Source organism: Plectropomus leopardus, chromosome 6 (genome assembly GCF_026936395.1).
Source record: "Plectropomus leopardus strain MGB_pleo_1.0 chromosome 6, ASM2693639v1, whole genome shotgun sequence".
Taxonomy (NCBI): Eukaryota; Metazoa; Chordata; class Actinopteri; order Perciformes; family Serranidae; genus Plectropomus; species Plectropomus leopardus.
In genome coordinates this window covers 33,030,074-33,052,743 of record NC_142181.1, presented here as the reverse complement: position 1 = coordinate 33,052,743, position 22,670 = coordinate 33,030,074, and the positions used below count along the sequence as shown (strand labels likewise).

At 33.6% G+C, this 22,670-nt stretch overlaps 1 protein-coding gene across 1 annotated transcript in view; it reads left to right on the top strand.

Moving 5' to 3' along the window:
* klc3 (kinesin light chain 3) overlaps positions 1-22,453 on the top strand; it is a 47,788-nt gene extending 25,335 nt beyond the window's left edge. Inside the window, exon 14 of the mRNA XM_042486945.2 lies at positions 19,413-22,453. Coding sequence (XP_042342879.2) covers positions 19,413-19,493 — 81 coding nt within the window. The 3' untranslated portion in view covers positions 19,494-22,453. The remainder of the gene's footprint in view (positions 1-19,412) is intronic.
* Positions 22,454-22,670: the final 217 nt, after the last annotated feature.

Here is a 22,670-nt window from a genome sequence, read left to right as displayed (position 1 = left end):
AGTATGCGTTTTTGGCCATTTTTTCAACATGCTAAATTATGACCTTTTTGGACTTTTTTTGGCGTTTTTTTCCACTTTGTATACTATGACACGTCCTTAAAAGCTATAATATGTCATTTTCAGCCATTTTTGGGACATGTCAAAATTTGACATTTTTTGCCATACTATAGTATGCGTTTTTGGCCATTTTTTTCCCAAAATGCTAAATTATGAACTTTTTGGACTTTTTTGGCTTTTGTTTCCACTTTGTATTGTGTAACACGTCTCTACAAATTATAATATGTGATTTTCAGTCATTTTTGGGATGGGTCAAATTGACATTTTTTGCCATAGTATAGTATGTGATTTTTGGCCATTTTTTCAACATGCTACATTATGAGGTTTTTGGCCCTTTTTGGCCTTTGTTTCCACTTTGTATACGTTGACACGTCTCTACAAATTATAATATGTGATTTTCAGTCATTTTTGGGATGGGTCAAATTGACATTTTTTGCCATAGTATAGTATGTGATTTTTGGCCATTTTTTCAACATGCTACATTATGAGGTTTTTGGCCCTTTTTGGCCTTTGTTTCCACTTTGTATACGTTGACACGTCTCTATAAGGTATAATATGTCATTTTCAGCCATTTTTGGGAGGGGTCAAAATTTGACATTTTCCGCCATAGTATAGTATGTGATTTTTGGCCAATTTTTTCAACATGCTAAATTATGACCTTTTTGGACTTTTTTGGCTTTTGTTTCCAGTTTGTATACTATAACACGTCTCTACAAGATATAATATGTCATTTTCAGCCATTTTTGGGACGGGTCAAAATTTGACTTTTTTTTTCACCATAGTATAGTATGTGATCTTTGCCCCTTTATTTCAACATGCTAAATTATGACCTTTTTGGACTGTTTTGGCTTTTGTTTCCACTTTGTATACATTGACACATCTCTATAAGCTATAATATGTCATTTTCAGCCATTTTTGGGACAGGTCAAAATTTGACATTTTTCGCCATACTATAGTATGCGCTTTTGGCCATTTTTTCAACATGCTAAATTATGACCTTTTTGGACTGTTTTGGCTTTTGTTTCCAGTTTGTATAGTATAACACGTCTCTACAAGCTATCATATGTCATTTTCAGCCATTTTTGGGAGGGGTCAAAATTTGACATTTTCCGCCATACTATAGTATGCGTTTTTGGCCATTTTTTCCACTTTGTATACTATGACACGTCCTTAAAAGCTATAATATGTCATTTTCAGCCATTTTTGGGACAGGTCAAAATTTGACATTTTTCGCCATACTATAGTATGCGTTTTTGGCCATTTTTTCAACATGCTAAATTATGACCTTTTTGGACTTTTTTTGGCGTTTTTTTCCACTTTGTATACTATGACACGTCCTTAAAAGCTATAATATGTCATTTTCAGCCATTTTTGGGACATGTCAAAATTTGACATTTTTTGCCATACTATAGTATGCGTTTTTGGCCATTTTTTCAACATGCTAAATTATGACCTTTTGGACTTTTTGGCTTTTTTTTCCAGTTTGTATAGTATAACACGTCTCTACAAGCTATAATATGTCATTTTCAGCCATTTTTGAGATGGGTCAAAATTTGACATTTTTCGCCATACTATAGTATGCGTTTTTGGCCATTTTTTCAACATGATAAATTATGACCTTTTTGGACTTTTTTGGCTTTTGTTTCCAGTTTGTATGGTATAACACGTCTCTACAAGCTATAATATGTCATTTTCAGCCATTTTTGAGATGGGTCAAAATTTGACATTTTTCGCCATACTATAGTATGCATTTTTGGCCATTTTTTCAACATGATAAATTATGACCTTTTTGGACTTTTTTCGGCATTTTTTTCCACTTTGTATACTATGACACGTCCTTAAAAGCTATAATATGTCATTTTCAGCCATTTTTGGGACAGGTCAAAATATGACATTTTTCACCATACTATAGTATGCGTTTTTGGCCATTTTTTCAACATGCTAAATTATGACCTTTTTGGACTTTTTTTGGCGTTTTTTTTCCACTTTGTATACTATGACATGTCCTTCAAAGCTATAATATGTCATTTTCAGCCATTTTTGGGACAGGTCAAAATTTGACATTTTTCGCCATACTATAGTATGCGCTTTTGGCCATTTTTTTCAACATGCTAAATTATGAGGTTCTTGGCCCTTTTTGGCCTTTGTTTCCACTTTGTATAGTATAACACGTCTCTACAAGCTATAATATGTCATTTTCAGCCATTTTTGGGACGGGTCAAAATTTGACGTTTTTGCCATAGTATAGTATGCGATTTTTGGCCATTTTTTCAACACCCTAAATTATGACCTTTTTGTACTTTTTTGGCTTTTGTTTTCACTTTGTATACGTTGACACGTCTCTGTAAGCTATAATATGTCATTTTCAGCCATTTTTGGGAGGGGTCAAAATTTGACATTTTCTGCCATAGTATACTATGCGATTTTTGGCCATTTTTTCAACATGCTAAATTATGACCTTTTTGGACTTTTTTGGCTTTTGTTTCCAGTTTGTATGGTATAACACGTCTCTACAAGCTATAATATGTCATTTTCAGCCATTTTTGAGATGGGTCAAAATTTGACATTTTTCGCCATACTATAGTATGCGTTTTTGGCCATTTTTTCAACATGATAAATTATGACCTTTTTGGACTTTTTTTGGCGTTTTTTTCCACTTTGTATACTATGACACGTCCTTAAAAGCTATAATATGTCATTTTCAGCCATTTTTGGGACAGGTCAAAATATGACATTTTTCACCATACTATAGTATGCGCTTTTGGCCATTTTTTCAACATGCTAAATTATGACCTTTTGGACTGTTTTGGCTTTTGTTTCCAGTTTGTATAGTATAACATGTCTCTACAAGCTATAATATGTCATTTTCAGCCATTTTTGAGATGGGTCAAAATTTGACATTTTTCGCCATACTATAGTATGCGTTTTTGGCCATTTTTTCAACATGATAAATTATGACCTTTTTGGACTTTTTTGGCTTTTGTTTCCAGTTTGTATGGTATAACACGTCTCTACAAGCTATAATATGTCATTTTCAGCCATTTTTGGGACAGGTCAAAATTTGACATTTTTCGCCATACTATAGTATGCGCTTTTGGCCATTTTTTTCAACATGCTAAATTATGAGGTTCTTGGCCCTTTTTGGCCTTTGTTTCCACTTTGTATAGTATAACACGTCTCTACAAGCTATAATATGTCATTTTCAGCCATTTTTGGGACAGGTCAAAATTTGACGTTTTTGCCATAGTATAGTATGTGATTTTTGGCCATTTTTTTCAGCATGCTAAATTATGAGGTTCTTGGCCCTTTTTGGCCTTTGTTTCCACTTTGTATAGTATAACACGTCTCTACAAGCTATAATATGTCATTTTCAGCCATTTTTGAGATGGGTCAAAATTTGACATTTTTCGCCATACTATAGTATGCGTTTTTGGCCATTTTTTCAACATGATAAATTATGACCTTTTTGGACTTTTTTTGGCATTTTTTTCCACTTTGTATACTATGACACGTCCTTAAAAGCTATAATATGTCATTTTCAGCCATTTTTGGGACAGGTCAAAATATGACATTTTTCACCATACTATAGTATGCGCTTTTGGCCATTTTTTCAACATGCTAAATTATGACCTTTTGGACTGTTTTGGCTTTTGTTTCCAGTTTGTATGGTATAACACGTCTCTACAAGCTATAATATGTCATTTTCAGCCATTTTTGGGACAGGTCAAAATTTGACATTTTTCGCCATACTATAGTATGCGCTTTTGGCCATTTTTTTCAACATGCTAAATTATGAGGTTCTTGGCCCTTTTTGGCCTTTGTTTCCACTTTGTATAGTATAACACGTCTCTACAAGCTATAATATGTCATTTTCAGCCATTTTGGGACAGGTCAAAATTTGACGTTTTTGCCATAGTATAGTATGTGATTTTTGGCCATTTTTTTCAGCATGCTAAATTATGAGGTTCTTGGCCCTTTTTGGCCTTTGTTTCCACTTTGTATAGTATAACACGTCTCTACAAGCTATAATATGTCATTTTCAGCCATTTTTGAGATGGGTCAAAATTTGACATTTTTCGCCATACTATAGTATGCGTTTTTTGGCCATTTTTCAACATGATAAATTATGACCTTTTTGGACTTTTTTTGGCATTTTTTTCCACTTTGTATACTATGACACGTCCTTAAAAGCTATAATATGTCATTTTCAGCCATTTTTGGGACAGGTCAAAATATGACATTTTTCACCATACTATAGTATGCGCTTTTGGCCATTTTTTCAACATGCTAAATTATGACCTTTTGGACTGTTTTGGCTTTTGTTTCCAGTTTGTATGGTATAACACGTCTCTACAAGCTATAATATGTCATTTTCAGCCATTTTTGGGAGGTCAAAATTTGACATTTTTTGCCATAGTATAGTCAACATGCTAAATTATGACCTTTTGGACTTTTTTGGCAATATGATATGCTATAATATGTCATTTGAGCCATTTTTCGCCATTTGCCATAGTATCCTTTTTGGACTTTTTGGCCTTTGTTTTCCACTTTGTATGCTTCTCTACAAGCTATAATATGTCATTTTTCAGCCATTTTGTCATTTGACATTTTGCCATAGTATGCAATTTTTGGCCTTTTTCAACATGCTAAATTATGACCTTTTGGACTTTTTGGCTTTTGTTTCACTTTGTATACATGACTGCTCTACAAGCTATAATATGTCATTTTCAGCCATTTTTGGAGGGGTCAAAATTTGATGTTTTTGCTATACTATAGTATGTGATTTTTGTCAATTTTTTCAACATGCTAAATGATGATGTTTTTGGCCTTATTTGGCTTTTGTTTCCACTTTGTATACTATGACGCGTCTCTACAAGCTATAATATGTCATTTTCAGCCGTTTTTGGGACATGTCAAAATTTTACATTTTCGCCATAGTATAGTATGTGATTTTGCCATTTTTTCAACATGCTAAATTATGAGGTTTTGGCCCTTTTGGCCTTTTGTTTCCACTTTGTATACATGACACGTCTCTACAAGCTATAATATGTCATTTTCAGCCATTTTTGGGACAGGTCAAAATTTGACATTTTGCCATAGTATAGTATGCTTTTTGCCATTTTTTTCAACATGCTAAATTATGACCTTTTTGGACTTTTTGGCTTTTGTTTCCACTTTGTATAGTATAACACGTCTCTACAAGCTATAATATGTCATTTTCAGCCATTTTTGGGAGGGGTCAAAATTTGACATTTTCCGCCATAGTATAGTATGTGATTTTTGGCCATTTTTTTCAACATGCTAAATTATGACCTTTTTGGACTTTTTTTGGCGTTTTTTTCCACTTTGTATACTATGACACGTCTCTACAAGCTATGATATGTCATTTTCAGCCATTTTTGGGACAGGTCAGAATTTGACATTTTTTGCCATAGTATAGTATGCAGTTTTTGCCCTTTTTTTCAACATGCTAAATTATGACCTTTTTGGACTTTTTTGGCATTTGTTTCCAGTTTGTATACTATGACACGTACTTACAAGCTATAATATGTCATTTTGAGCCATTTTTGGGCCGGGTCAAAATTTGCCATTTTTGCCATAGTATAGTATGCGATTTTGGCCATTTTTTCAACATAAATTATGAGGTTCTTGGCCTTTTTGGCCTTTTGTTTCCACTTTGTATAGTATAACACGTCTCTACAAGCTATAATATGTCATTTTCAGCCATTTTTGGGACAGGTCAAAATTTGACGTTTTTGCCATAGTATAGTATGTGATTTTTGGCCATTTTTTTCAGCATGCTAAATTATGAGGTTCTTGGCCCTTTTTGGCCTTTGTTTCCACTTTGTATAGTATAACACGTCTCTACAAGCTATAATATGTCATTTTCAGCCATTTTTGAGATGGGTCAAAATTTGACATTTTTCGCCATACTATAGTATGCGTTTTTGGCCATTTTTTCAACATGATAAATTATGACCTTTTTGGACTTTTTTTGGCATTTTTTTCCACTTTGTATACTATGACACGTCCTTAAAAGCTATAATATGTCATTTTCAGCCATTTTTGGGACAGGTCAAAATATGACATTTTTCACCATACTATAGTATGCGCTTTTGGCCATTTTTTCAACATGCTAAATTATGACCTTTTGGACTGTTTTGGCTTTTGTTTCCAGTTTGTATAGTATAACATGTCTCTACAAGCTATAATATGTCATTTTCAGCCATTTTTGAGATGGGTCAAAATTTGACATTTTTCGCCATACTATAGTATGCGTTTTTGGCCATTTTTTCAACATGATAAATTATGACCTTTTTGGACTTTTTTGGCTTTTGTTTCCAGTTTGTATGGTATAACACGTCTCTACAAGCTATAATATGTCATTTTCAGCCATTTTTGGGAGGGGTCAAAATTTGACATTTTTCGCCATACTATAGTATGCGTTTTTGGCCATTTTTTCAACATGATAAATTATGACCTTTTTGGACTTTTTTGGCTTTTGTTTCCAGTTTGTATGGTATAACACGTCTCTACAAGCTATAATATGTCATTTTCAGCCATTTTTGGGACAGGTCAAAATTTGACATTTTTGCCATAGTATAGTATGTGATTTTTGGCCATTTTTTTCAGCATGCTAAATTATGAGGTTCTTGGCCCTTTTTGGCCTTTGTTTCCACTTTGTATAGTATAACACGTCTCTACAAGCTATAATATGTCATTTTCAGCCATTTTTGGGACGGGTCAAAATTTGACGTTTTTGCCATAGTATAGTATGCAATTGTTGGCCATTTTTTCAACACCCTAAATTATGACCTTTTTGTACTTTTTTGGCTTTTGTTTTCACTTTGTATACGTTGACACGTCTCTGTAAGCTATAATATGTCATTTTCAGCCATTTTTGGGAGGGGTCAAAATTTGACATTTTTCGTCATACTATAGTATGCGTTTTTGGCCATTTTTTCAACATGCTAAATTATGACCTTTTGGACTTTTTTGGCTTTTGTTTCCAGTTTGTATAGTATAACATGTCTCTACAAGCTATAATATGTCATTTTCAGCCATTTTTGAGATGGGTCAAAATTTGACATTTTTCGCCATACTATTGTATGCGTTTTGGCCATTTTTCAACATGATAAATTATGACCTTTTGTACTTTTTTGGCGTTTTTTTCCACTTTGTATACTATGACACGTCCTTAAAAGCTATAATATGTCATTTTCAGCCATTTTTGGGACAGGTCAAAATTTGACATTTTTCGCCATACTATAGTATGCGCTTTTGGCCATTTTTTTCAACATGCTAAATTATGAGGTTCTTGGCCCTTTTTGGCCTTTGTTTCCACTTTGTATCGTATAACACGTCTCTACAAGCTATAATATGTCATTTTCAGCCATTTTTGGGACAGGTAAAAATTTGACGTTTTTGCCATAGTATAGTATGTGATTTTTGGCCATTTTTTTCAGCATGCTAAATTATGAGGTTCTTGGCCCTTTTTGGCCTTTGTTTCCACTTTGTATAGTATAACACGTCTCTACAAGCTATAATATGTCATTTTCAGCCATTTTTGGGACGGGTCAAAATTTGACGTTTTTGCCATAGTATAGTATGCAATTGTTGGCCATTTTTTCAACACCCTAAATTATGACCTTTTTGTACTTTTTTGGCTTTTGTTTTCACTTTGTATACGTTGACACGTCTCTGTAAGCTATAATATGTCATTTTCAGCCATTTTTGGGAGGGGTCAAAATTTGACATTTTTCGCCATACTATAGTATGCGTTTTTGGCCATTTTTTCAACATGCTAAATTATGACCTTTTGGACTTTTTTGGCTTTTGTTTCCAGTTTGTATAGTATAACATGTCTCTACAAGCTATAATATGTCATTTTCAGCCATTTTTGAGATGGGTCAAAATTTGACATTTTTCGCCATACTATAGTATGCGTTTTTGGCCATTTTTTCAACATGATAAATTATGACCTTTTTGTACTTTTTTTGGCGTTTTTTTCCACTTTGTATACTATGACACGTCCTTAAAAGCTATAATATGTCATTTTCAGCCATTTTTGGGACAGGTCAAAATTTGACGTTTTTGCCATAGTATAGTATGTGATTTTTGGCCATTTTTTTCAGCATGCTAAATTATGAGGTTCTTGGCCCTTTTTGGCCTTTGTTTCCACTTTGTATAGTATAACACATCTCTACAAGCTATAATATGTCATTTTCAGCCATTTTTGGGACGGGTCAAAATTTGACGTTTTTGCCATAGTATAGTATGCGATTTTTGGCCATTTTTTCAACACCCTAAATTATGACCTTTTTGTACTTTTTTGGCTTTTGTTTTCACTTTGTATACGTTGACACGTCTCTGTAAGCTATAATATGTCATTTTCAGCCATTTTTGGGAGGGGTCAAAATTTGACATTTTCCGCCATACTATAGTATGCGCTTTTGGCCATTTTTTTCAACATGCTAAATTATGAGGTTCTTGGCCCTTTTTGGCCTTTGTTTCCACTTTGTATAGTATAACACGTCTCTACAAGCTATAATATGTCATTTTCAGCCATTTTTGGGAGGGGTCAAAATTTGACATTTTCCGCCATAGTATAGTATGCGATTTTTGGCCATTTTTTCAACATGCTATATTATGACCTTTTTGGACTTTTTTTGGCTTTTGTTTCCACTTTGTATACTATGACACGTCCTTAAAAGCTATCATATGTCATTTTCAGCCATTTTTGGGACAGGTCAAAATATGACATTTTTCGCCATACTATAGTATGCGTTTTTGGCCATTTTTTCAACATGCTAAATTATGACCTTTTGGACTGTTTTGGCTTTTGTTTCCAGTTTGTATAGTATAACATGTCTCTACAAGCTATAATATGTCATTTTCAGCCATTTTTGAGATGGGTCAAAATTTGACATTTTTCGCCATACTATAGTATGCGTTTTTGGCCATTTTTTCAACATGCTAAATTATGACCTTTTTGGACTTTTTTTGGCGTTTTTTTCCACTTTGCATACTATGACACGTCCTTCAAAGCTATAATATGTCATTTTTCAGCCATTTTTGGGACAGGTCAAAATTTGACATTTTTCGCCATAGTATAGTATGTGATTTTTGGCCATTTTTTTCAACATGCTAAATTATGAGGTTCTTGGCCCCTTTTGGCCTTTGTTCCCACTTTGTATAGTATAACACGTCTCTACAAGCTATAATATGTCATTTTCAGCCATTTTTGGGACGGGTCAAAATTTGACCTTTTTGCCCTACTATACTATGCGATTTTTGGCCATTTTTTCAACACCCTAAATTATGACCTTTTTGTACTTTTTTGGCTTTTGTTTCCACTTTGTATACTATGACACGTCTCTGTAAGCTATAATATGTCATTTTCAGCCATTTTTGGGAGGGGTCAAAATTTGACATTTTCCGCCATAGTATAGTATGCGATTTTTGGCCATTTTTTCAGCACCCTAAATTATTACCCTTTTGGACTTTTTTGGCTTTTGCTTCCAGTTTGTATAGTATAACACGTCTCTACAAGCTATAATATGTCATTTTCAGCCATTTTTGAGACAAGTCAAAATTTGAAATTTTTTTTTGCCATAGTACAGTATGTGATTTTTGGCCATTTTTTTCAACATACTAAATTATGACCTTTTTGGACTTTTTTGGCATTTGTTTCCAGTTTGTATACTGTGACACATCTCTACCAGTTATAATATGTCATTTTCAGCTATTTTTGGGAGGGGTGAATATTTGATATTTTTCGCCATACTATAGTATGCGATTTTTTGCCATTTTTCCAACATGCTAGATTCTGACTTTTTTGGACTTTTGTGGCATTTTTTTTTCCACTTTGTATACTATGACACGTCCTTACAAGCTATAATATGTCATTTTTCAGCCATTTTTGGGACGGGTCAAAATTTGACTTTTTTCACCATAGTATAGTATGTGATCTTTGCCCTTTATTTCAACATGCTAAATTATGACCTTTTTGGACTGTTTTGGCTTTTGTTTCCACTTTGTATACATTGACACATCTCTATAAGCTATAATATGTCATTTTCAGCCATTTTTGGGACAGGTCAAAATTTGACATTTTTCGCCATACTATAGTATGCGCTTTTGGCCATTTTTTCAACATGCTAAATTATGACCTTTTTGGACTGTTTTGGCTTTTGTTTCCAGTTTGTATAGTATAACACGTCTCTACAAGCTATCATATGTCATTTTCAGCCATTTTTGGGAGGGGTCAAAATTTGACATTTTCCGCCATACTATAGTATGCGTTTTTGGCCATTTTTTCAACATGATAAATTATGACCTTTTTGTACTTTTTTTGGCGTTTTTTTCCACTTTGTATACTATGACACGTCCTTAAAAGCTATAATATGTCATTTTCAGCCATTTTTGGGACAGGTCAAAATTTGACATTTTTCGCCATACTATAGTATGCGCTTTTGGCCATTTTTTTCAACATGCTAAATTATGAGGTTCTTGGCCCTTTTTGGCCTTTGTTTCCACTTTGTATAGTATAACACGTCTCTACAAGCTATAATATGTCATTTTCAGCCATTTTTGGGACAGGTCAAAATTTGACGTTTTTGCCATAGTATAGTATGTGATTTTTGGCCATTTTTTTCAGCATGCTAAATTATGAGGTTCTTGGCCCTTTTTGGCCTTTGTTTCCACTTTGTATAGTATAACACGTCTCTACAAGCTATAATATGTCATTTTCAGCCATTTTTGAGATGGGTCAAAATTTGACATTTTTCGCCATACTATAGTATGCGTTTTTGGCCATTTTTTCAACATGATAAATTATGACCTTTTTGGACTTTTTTTGGCATTTTTTTCCACTTTGTATACTATGACACGTCCTTAAAAGCTATAATATGTCATTTTCAGCCATTTTTGGGACAGGTCAAAATATGACATTTTTCACCATACTATAGTATGCTTTTTGGCCATTTTTCAACATGCTAAATTATGACCTTTTGGACTGTTTTGGCTTTTGTTTCCAGTTTGTATGGTATAACACGTCTCTACAAGCTATAATATGTCATTTTCAGCCATTTTTGGGACAGGTCAAAATTTGACATTTTTCGCCATACTATAGTATGCGCTTTTGGCCATTTTTTTCAACATGCTAAATTATGAGGTTCTTGGCCCTTTTTGGCCTTTGTTTCCACTTTGTATAGTATAACACGTCTCTACAAGCTATAATATGTCATTTTCAGCCATTTTTGGGACAGGTCAAAATTTGACGTTTTTGCCATAGTATAGTATGTGATTTTTGGCCATTTTTTCAGCATGCTTAATTATGACATTTTGGGCCTTTTTTGGCCTTTGTTTCCACTTTGTATAGTATAACACGTCTCTACAAGCTATAATATGTCATTTTCAGCCATTTTTGAGATGGGTCAAAATTTGACATTTTTCGCCATACTATAGTATGCGTTTTTGGCCATTTTTTCAACATGATAAATTATGACCTTTTTGGACTTTTTTTGGCATTTTTTTCCACTTTGTATACTATGACACGTCCTTAAAAGCTATAATATGTCATTTTCAGCCATTTTTGGGACAGGTCAAAATATGACATTTTTCACCATACTATAGTATGCGCTTTTGGCCATTTTTTCAACATGCTAAATTATGACCTTTTGGACTGTTTTGGCTTTTGTTTCCAGTTTGTATAGTATAACATGTCTCTACAAGCTATAATATGTCATTTTCAGCCATTTTTGAGATGGGTCAAAATTTGACATTTTTCGCCATACTATAGTATGCGTTTTTGGCCATTTTTTCAACATGATAAATTATGACCTTTTTGGACTTTTTTGGCTTTTGTTTCCAGTTTGTATGGTATAACACGTCTCTACAAGCTATAATATGTCATTTTCAGCCATTTTTGAGATGGGTCAAAATTTGACATTTTTCGCCATACTATAGTATGCGTTTTTGGCCATTTTTTCAACATGATAAATTATGACCTTTTTGGACTTTTTTGGCTTTTGTTTCCAGTTTGTATGGTATAACACGTCTCTACAAGCTATAATATGTCATTTTCAGCCATTTTTGAGATGGGTCAAAATTTGACATTTTTCGCCATACTATAGTATGCGTTTTTGGCCATTTTTTCAACATGATAAATTATGACCTTTTTGGACTTTTTTTGGCGTTTTTTTCCACTTTGTATACTATGACACGTCCTTCAAAGCTATAACGTCATTTTTCAGCCATTTTTGGGAGGGGTCAAAATTTGACATTTTTCGCCATACTACAGTATGCGTTTTTGGCCATTTTTTTCAACATGCTAAATTATGAGGTTCTTGGCCCTTTTTGGCCTTTGTTTCCACTTTGTATAGTATAACACGTCTCTACAAGCTATAATATGTCATTTTCAGCCATTTTTGGGACAGGTCAAAATTTGACATTTTTGCCATAGTATAGTATGTGATTTTTGGCCATTTTTTCAACACGCTAAATTATGACCTTTTTGGACTTTTTTTGGCTTTTGTTTCCACTTTGTATAGTATAACACGTCTCTACAAGCTATAATATGTCATTTTCAGCCATTTTTGGGACAGGTCAAAATTTGACGTTTTTGCCATAGTATAGTATGCAATTGTTGGCCATTTTTTCAACACCCTAAATTATGACCTTTTTGTACTTTTTTGGCTTTTGTTTTCACTTTGTATACGTTGACACGTCTCTGTAAGCTATAATATGTCATTTTCAGCCATTTTTGGGAGGGGTCAAAATTTGACATTTTTCGTCATACTATAGTATGCGTTTTTGGCCATTTTTTCAACATGCTAAATTATGACCTTTTGGACTTTTTTGGCTTTTGTTTCCAGTTTGTATAGTATAACATGTCTCTACAAGCTATAATATGTCATTTTCAGCCATTTTTGAGATGGGTCAAAATTTGACATTTTTCGCCATACTATTGTATGCGTTTTTGGCCATTTTTTCAACATGATAAATTATGACCTTTTTGTACTTTTTTGGCGTTTTTTTCCACTTTGTATACTATGACACGTCCTTAAAAGCTATAATATGTCATTTTCAGCCATTTTTGGGACAGGTCAAAATTTGACATTTTTCGCCATACTATAGTATGCGCTTTTGGCCATTTTTTTCAACATGCTAAATTATGAGGTTCTTGGACTTTTGGCCTTTGTTTCCACTTTGTATCGTATAACACGTCTCTACAAGCTATAATATGTCATTTTCAGCCATTTTTGGGACAGGTAAAAATTTGACGTTTTTGCCATAGTATAGTATGTGATTTTTGGCCATTTTTTTCAGCATGCTAAATTATGAGGTTCTTGGCCCTTTTTGGCCTTTGTTTCCACTTTGTATAGTATAACACGTCTCTACAAGCTATAATATGTCATTTTCAGCCATTTTTGGGACGGGTCAAAATTTGACGTTTTTGCCATAGTATAGTATGCAATTGTTGGCCATTTTTTCAACACCCTAAATTATGACCTTTTTGTACTTTTTTGGCTTTTGTTTTCACTTTGTATACGTTGACACGTCTCTGTAAGCTATAATATGTCATTTTCAGCCATTTTTGGGAGGGGTCAAAATTTGACATTTTTCGCCATACTATAGTATGCGTTTTTGGCCATTTTTTCAACATGCTAAATTATGACCTTTTGGACTTTTTTGGCTTTTGTTTCCAGTTTGTATAGTATAACATGTCTCTACAAGCTATAATATGTCATTTTCAGCCATTTTTGAGATGGGTCAAAATTTGACATTTTTCGCCATACTATAGTATGCGTTTTTGGCCATTTTTTCAACATGATAAATTATGACCTTTTTGTACTTTTTTTGGCGTTTTTTTCCACTTTGTATACTATGACACGTCCTTAAAAGCTATAATATGTCATTTTCAGCCATTTTTGGGACAGGTCAAAATTTGACATTTTTCGCCATACTATAGTATGCGCTTTTGGCCATTTTTTTCAACATGCTAAATTATGAGGTTCTTGGACTTTTTGGCTTTTGTTTCCACTTTGTATAGTATAACACGTCTCTACAAGCTATAATATGTCATTTTCAGCCATTTTTGGGACAGGTCAAAATTTGACGTTTTTGCCATAGTATAGTATGTGATTTTTGGCCATTTTTTTCAACATGCTAAATTATGAGGTTCTTGGCCCTTTTTGGCCTTTGTTTCCACTTTGTATAGTATAACACATCTCTACAAGCTATAATATGTCATTTTCAGCCATTTTTGGGACGGGTCAAAATTTGACGTTTTTGCCATAGTATAGTATGCGATTTTTGGCCATTTTTCAACATGCTAAATTATGACCTTTTGTACTTTTTGGCTTTTGTTTTCACTTTGTATACTATGACACGTCTCTGTAAGCTATAATATGTCATTTTCAGCCATTTTTGGGAGGGGTCAAAATTTGACATTTTCCGCCATAGTATAGTATGCGATTTTTGGCCATTTTTTCAACATGCTATATTATGACCTTTTTGGACTTTTTTGGCTTTTGTTTCCAGTTTGTATGGTATAACACGTCTCTACAAGCTATAATATGTCATTTTCAGCCATTTTTGAGATGGGTCAAAATTTGACATTTTTCGCCATACTATAGTATGCGTTTTTGGCCATTTTTTCAACATGATAAATTATGACCTTTTTGGACTTTTTTGGCTTTTGTTTCCAGTTTGTATGGTATAACACGTCTCTACAAGCTATAATATGTCATTTTCAGCCATTTTTGAGATGGGTCAAAATTTGACATTTTTCGCCATACTATAGTATGCGTTTTTGGCCATTTTTTCAACATGCTAAATTATGACCTTTTTGGACTTTTTTGGCTTTTGTTTCCACTTTGTATACTATGACACGTCCTTAAAAGCTATAATATGTCATTTTCAGCCATTTTTGGGACAGGTCAAAATTTGACATTTTTCGCCGTATGCGCTTTTGGCCATTTTTTTCAACATGCTAAATTATGAGGTTCTTGGCCCTTTTTGGCCTTTGTTTCCACTTTGTATAGTATAACACGTCTCTACAAGCTATAATATGTCATTTTCAGCCATTTTTGGGACGGGTCAAAATTTGACGTTTTTGCCATAGTATAGTATGCGATTTTTGGCCATTTTTTCAGCACCCTAAATTATGACCTTTTTGGACTTTTTTTGGCTTTTGTTTCCACTTTGTATACTATGACACGTCCTTAAAAGCTATAATATGTCATTTTCAGCCATTTTTGGGACAGGTCAAAATATGACATTTTTCGCCATACTATAGTATGCGTTTTTGGCCATTTTTTCAACATGCTAAATTATGACCTTTTGGACTGTTTTGGCTTTTGTTTCCAGTTTGTATAGTATAACATGTCTCTACAAGCTATAATATGTCATTTTCAGCCATTTTTGAGATGGGTCAAAATTTGACATTTTTCGCCATACTATAGTATGCGTTTTTGGCCATTTTTTCAACATGCTAAATTATGACCTTTTTGGACTTTTTTTGGCGTTTTTTTCCACTTTGTATACTATGACACGTCCTTCAAAGCTATAATATGTCATTTTTCAGCCATTTTTGGGACAGGTCAAAATTTGACATTTTTCGCCATAGTATAGTATGTGATTTTTGGCCATTTTTTTCAACATGCTAAATTATGAGGTTCTTGGCCCTTTTTGGCCTTTGTTCCCACTTTGTATAGTATAACACGTCTCTACAAGCTATAATATGTCATTTTCAGCCATTTTTGGGACGGGTCAAAATTTGACGTTTTTGCCATAGTATAGTATGCGATTTTTGGCCATTTTTTCAACACCCTAAATTATGACCTTTTTGTACTTTTTTGGCTTTTGTTTTCACTTTGTATACGTTGACACGTCTCTGTAAGCTATAATATGTCATTTTCAGCCATTTTTGGGAGGGGTCAAAATTTGACATTTTCCGCCATAGTATAGTATGCGATTTTTGGCCATTTTTTCAGCACCCTAAATTATTACCCTTTTGGACTTTTTTGGCTTTTGTTTCCAGTTTGTATGGTATAACACGTCTCTACAAGCTATAATATGTCATTTTCAGCCATTTTGAGACAAGTCAAAATTTGAAATTTTTTGCCATAGTACAGTATGTGATTTTTGGCCATTTTTTTCAACATACTAAATTATGACCTTTTTGGACTTTTTTGGCATTTGTTTCCAGTTTGTATACTGTGACACATCTCTACAAGCTATGATATGTCATTTTCAGCCATTTTTGGGACAGGTCAAAATTTGACATTTTTTGCCATAGTATGCAATTTTTGCCCTTTTTTTCCAACATGCTAAATTATGACCTTTTTGGACTTTTTTGGCTTTTGTTTCCACTTTGTATACTATGACACGTACTTACAAGCTATAATATGTCATTTTCAGCCATTTTTGAGATGGGTCAAAATTTGACATTTATGCCATATTTGACATTTTGGCCATTTTTTCAACATGCTAAATTATGACCTTTTTGGACTTTTTTTGGCTTTTGTTTCCACTTTGTATACTATGACACGTCCTTAAAAGCTATAATAATTCATTTTCAGCCATTTTTGGGACAGGTCAAAATTTTACATTTTTCGCCATACTATAGTATGCGCTTTCGGCCATTTTTTCAACATGCTAAATTATGACCTTTTTGGACTTTTTTGGCTTTTGTTTCCAGTTTGTATAGTATAACACATCTCTACAAGCTATAATATGTCATTTTCAGCCATTTTTGAGACAAGTCAAAATTTGACATTTTTTTTTGCCATAGTATAACACGTCTTTACCAGTTATAATATGTCATTTTCAGCTATTTTTGGGAGGGGTGAATATTTGATATTTTTCGCCATACTATAGTATGCGATTTTTTGCCATTTTTCCAACATGCTAGATTCTGACTTTTTTGGACTTTTGTGGCATTTTTTTCCACTTTGTATACTATGACACGTCCTTACAAGCTATAATATGTCATTTTTCAGCCATTTTTGGGACGGGTCAAAATTTGACTTTTTTTTTCACCATAGTATAGTATGTGATCTTTGCCCCTTTATTTCAACATGCTAAATTATGACCTTTTTGGACTGTTTTGGCTTTTGTTTCCACTTTGTATACATTGACACATCTCTATAAGCTATAATATGTCATTTTCAGCCATTTTTGGGACAGGTCAAAATTTGACATTTTTCGCCATACTATAGTATGCGCTTTTGGCCATTTTTTCAACATGCTAAATTATGACCTTTTTGGACTTTTTTGGCTTTTGTTTCCAGTTTGTATAGTATAACATGTCTCTACAAGCTATAATATGTCATTTTCAGCCATTTTTGGGACGCGTCAAAATTTGACGTTTTTGTCATAATATAGTATGCGATTTTTGGCCATTTTTTCAACACCCTAAATTATGACCTTTTTGTACTTTTTTGGCTTTTGTTTTCACTTTGTATACGTTGACACGTCTCTGTAAGCTATAATATGTCATTTTCAGCCATTTTTGGGAGGGGTCAAAATTTGACATTTTCCGCCATAGTATAGTATGCAATTTTTGGCCATTTTTTCAGCACCCTAAATTATTACCCTTTTGGACTGTTTTGGCTTTTGTTTCCAGTTTGTATAGTATAACACGTCTCTACAAGCTATCATATGTCATTTTCAGCCATTTTTGGGAGGGGTCAAAATTTGACATTTTTCGCCTTAGCATAGTATGCGATTTTTGGCCATTTTTTCAGCACCCTAAATTATTACCCTTTTGGACTTTTTTGGCTTTTGTTTCCACTTTGTATAGTATAACACGTCTCTACAAGCTATCATATGTCATTTTCAGCCATTTTTGAGACAGGTCAAAATTTGACATTTTCCGCCATAGTACAGTATGTGATTTTTGGCCATTTTTTTCAGCATGCTAAATTATGAGGGTTTTGGCCCTTTTTGGCCTTTGTTTCCACTTTGTATACGTTGCCGCGTCTCTACAAGCTATAATATGTCACTTTTAGCCATTTTTGGGAGGGGTCAAAATTTGACATCTTTCGCCTGATGCGCTTTTTGGCCATTTTGTCAACATGCTAAATTATGAGGTTTTTTGACTTTTTTGGCCTTTGTTTCCACTCTGTATACTGTGATGTGTCTCTAGAAGCTATAATATATCGTTTTCAGCCATTTTAATAAAATGTCAAAATTTGACGTTTTTCGCCATACTATACTATGGCATTTTCTGTCATTTTTTTGACATGCTATATTATGACATTTTGGCCTTTTTTTCCACTTTGCATACTATTATATGTCTCCACAAGCTATAATATGTCGTCTTCAGCCGTCTTAATGACATTTAATATATCGTTTTCAGCCATTTTTATGACATGTCAAAATTTGATGTTTTTGATATACTATACTATAGCCTTGTAGGTCATTTTTTTTGACATGCTGAATTATGAAGTTTTTGGTCTTTTTTTGGCCTTTTTTTCCACTTTGTTTATGATGATGTGTCTTTACAAGCTTTAATACATTTTTTTCAGCCATTTTTATGGCATGTCAAAATTTGACGTTGCTCGTTACTACACTATGGTGTTTTCACCCATTTTTTCAACATGCTAAATCATGACGCTTCATCCTTTTTTTGGACACTGTCTATTATGACGTGCTTCTACAAGCTATATGTCGTTTTTGCAGCCATTATATTGACATGTCAAAATTTGACATTTGTCGACATACTATAGTATAGTATGTCATTCAAAATCATGCAAAAACGTCATGATTAAGTATGTCATCCAAAATTGTGAATAAACATCATAGTGTAGTATGTTGTCTAAAATCGTGAAACATGCCATCAAATTGTATGTGATCCAAAATAGTGAAAAATGTGAGTAGTATGTCATCTGAAGCCATGAAAAAATGTTGTAGAATCAGAACCAGAATCCAGTTTTATTGGTTTAACTTCTTGATTTTGGACGACATGGTGTATATGCTATGATGTTTTTGGGTCATTTTTGACTTTATATGTGTGTGTGTTTGTGTGTGTGATACTATACAATGATATCTTTTTGGCATACTATACTGTGATAGCACATTTTCAGAGTCTCAATTTGACAATAGCTAGTTGGACCGAAGTATCAATGCAACACAAGTCAGAAAGAAAGGGTGGAAACCAAACAGGAGAATTAACTGACTGACTAACCCAGTGCAAGGTTTATTACAAACAGTCAGTTATACACAGTTCCAGTCTTAACATTAACCCATACATGTGCTCATTAAGTGATTAACACACCTTTTACTTTACCTTATCATCCAGTCACAGAAGTCTGGTAACACCCATCATGTGTTTTGTTCCTCAGTCGAGCCGTCTGACAGATGTCCGAGGCCTGAGCTCCAGCACGCAGAGCCTGATGAGACGAGGTTCACTCGGTACCAGCTAACACACATGCACACACACACACATTCTCTACACACAGCACCTCTTCATAGACAATTGGAAGGGTTTTCACACACTTATCGATCATATCAGATGTCCTAAACCAAAGTGGATTTCCCACTTTCAGCCCCCTGAAGAAAAAGATGGAGATATTTGTCACAACTAGAGACGACACAAGTCAGACAGTCAAATTTCAATTTCCCTCATTTAAAAAAGTCATATCAAATTCATGTTTTCTGTTTTTTTTTAACCATATAGGTCATTTTAGTCAGTGTTTCCCCTACCTTTATAATGGGGGGTCATCCTGACCGTTTTCTGTGTCAGGAGAGAGAGAGAGAGAGAGAGAGAGACACTGTGCGCCACAGACTGTAAAGTAAAGTGTAACAACCACTGTTAAGCAGTCAGAAGCACACCGGTCTCTCTCTCTCTCTCGTAACAGTTTTCAAAATTTTAAAAAAGAAAAAGTACAATAGTCTGTCCATTGTTCCACACTAATGTGATGAATTTCATTGTGTGTCTATGAAGACAAGTGTCTTCAGTATATGAAGATGTTAAAATTTACACTGAACAAAAGTAAAACAAACACTAAAATGGCAATTGTCCTCTGTATTATAATAATAATAATAATAATAATAATAATAATAATAATAATAATAATAACAATAATAATATCCAAATGCCTAAATTGAAAACCAAATACCTAACCAGTTAATGAAAACCCAAATAGCCAAATATTTGTGTCTAGCCCTAAAATAAATAAGCTTTAGACCTAGATTAATACATGAATATAAAACCAGTAAACCAAGGGGAAACACTGACAGTTATCTAAATAATTGAACATGTTTGTCTCTGGTAATGACAACTGTCTCCAAAAAGTGATAAGAATGGTGTGGTTACATATTTACACCTTGACACAAATACATTGCACTATTACCTTTCCTTCCTGTTCACTTGAAATGTAATTTTATTTTACTCCCTCCTGGTTTTAGATAAGAAACAAACAGTTTCCTTATTTCAAATTAACTATTAAGTTAAGCATAAATAAAAACCATTGTAGACTACAAATAACATCAGCATTTGACTGTAAGAAAGTTTTCACTAAAGTTTTTACATTTCTATTTTTAAACCAGATCATGTAATTTGCAGGTTAATTCACCTCAGCAGTAATCTCGAATACAACCAATTTTACATTTGACATATAAGGGTTTTTTCAAATGCTAGTGTGCCCTTTTAAATACATTTCTATGAATGACACTGAGGAGAAAAAACGTTATTTATATTTTTAAAGATAAAACAGGCACATTGACGTCACAGTTTGTTTTATAAATTCTCTTGAGAAGTACAGGAATGTAAAGTTGTTTGCACAATAATCAACACTGAAGTTTGTCAAAATATAAATGTTACATTTGGTTTACGAAGGAGATGTTAAGCAATCAAGTTTTAACTGTTGAAGATGCTTTTTAAATGTGTTTTGCCGTTAAAATGTGCAGGTCATTCTATTTCTATTACATTTTTTAAGCTAATGATAAAAACACAAATGTTTATTTCAGCTTGACACAGTCAAGTTTTGTCATTCCACATTATGAAAATAAGGACCAACCTTTTTAAACTAACTAAAAATAAAAGTAAAAAATAAATTAAAAAAAACACCAGCAGCTCAAAATGAACGCACAAACGTATCTGAATTACAGACGGTACTCCTAAACGAGCAGAATGTAGCAAAGTGCTTGTTTTTGCACTATAGGTAGCTGAATGACGTCATTACGAGCATACAACGTGATGAACCGGAAGTTGAAAGCCTTAGCTTTCTGCTACAAAAAGAACGGATGTTCTAGCAAATATGACTAATTTAGATCCATATATATACAGGATTATGCAAACTGCAAAGTACCACGTTTGCACTGCACATAAGGCAACATAAGGTCATGACGATGGTCTAGTAAAAAAGACGTGGTTTGGTTTAAAATGAATCAATTGCTGTCAAACAGGGCTTTATACAACCCCACCTGTATACTGACCGTATAAAAGACACAGTGGATGACCGTGTTATTCCACACACTGTATACAAAGAGGCAAATTTCCGTTTGTTTAAGTTCAAAATGTTTCAGCAAACAAGCTGAGCCGAGTCAAACAGACACTAACGGCCCCGAGCCGTAAGTTACAACGGTTAGTGTCCAACCTGTGAAGTACAAACGTCCAGAAGATAAACTGCAAACCAGAAAAACAGAAAGCAAATGTTTGAGTCTGTCTGTCCTACAGCGGTAAATGTAGCTTGCATGACTGAGGAGCAATTCTGAGGCACAAGTGAACTACTTGAGTTCATCAACGCTTATTCACAGACATGCCTGAATTCCACAATTTACAGCAACTCACTAACAAAAACCGCAAACTAGCTTTTACATTTCTTTGGGCTCACTTTAATACCTTACAGACAGAACTCGAGATTTGGTGGCATGACTGCAACACTGCGTGATCAAAACATACACAACTTCTTCCTTTTTTATGTTGAACATTAAATAATATTTCACTCACTTAATCTTCAGGAATGTTTAGAATAAGATATGGACACATATAAGATTGCTGCTGGGAAATCTGTTACCAACTGACCCTCAAGGATTTTATTCCTCAAAATCCTCTTTAGGCTCGCTTCCATTTTAACTTTTTTTACTCATTCAAACATACATACTGAATATCTTTTTTTTTCCATGATCGAGAACTACTGATTGTACACTGGCTGCAATAGAAGAAGTCACTGCTGTTTGACGTTAAGGGCTGAAAATGTTAGTTACTGTAGAAATGATGTCTGTTAATGGAACTTGTGAGAATGTTACATTTAAAATGGGAAAAACATGTAGAAAGTGGACTACATATATCTCCCGATGCTGTGTTTACTCCGGTAAATATGAATATTTGTGTTTTATATTTGCAAACTCGAGCTAAAATAAATCAAAATAAGATGTTTAACACCCTTGTATATTATTTCTGCGTGTTGTTTGCATGGAAATATCGTTTTATTTTATGTCTCGTGGGGTTTTGAGAGAGATCTTTTTGTTGCAGATTTTTTCTCTTTTAGGGTTTGATAAGTTTAGTTTTTTGGTTTTTTTTAAGGACTGTTACTTTTCTACTTGATAAGCCACTGTTAAGTCAAACTGTTAAAGTATCAAGTACAGATATTTTCCCT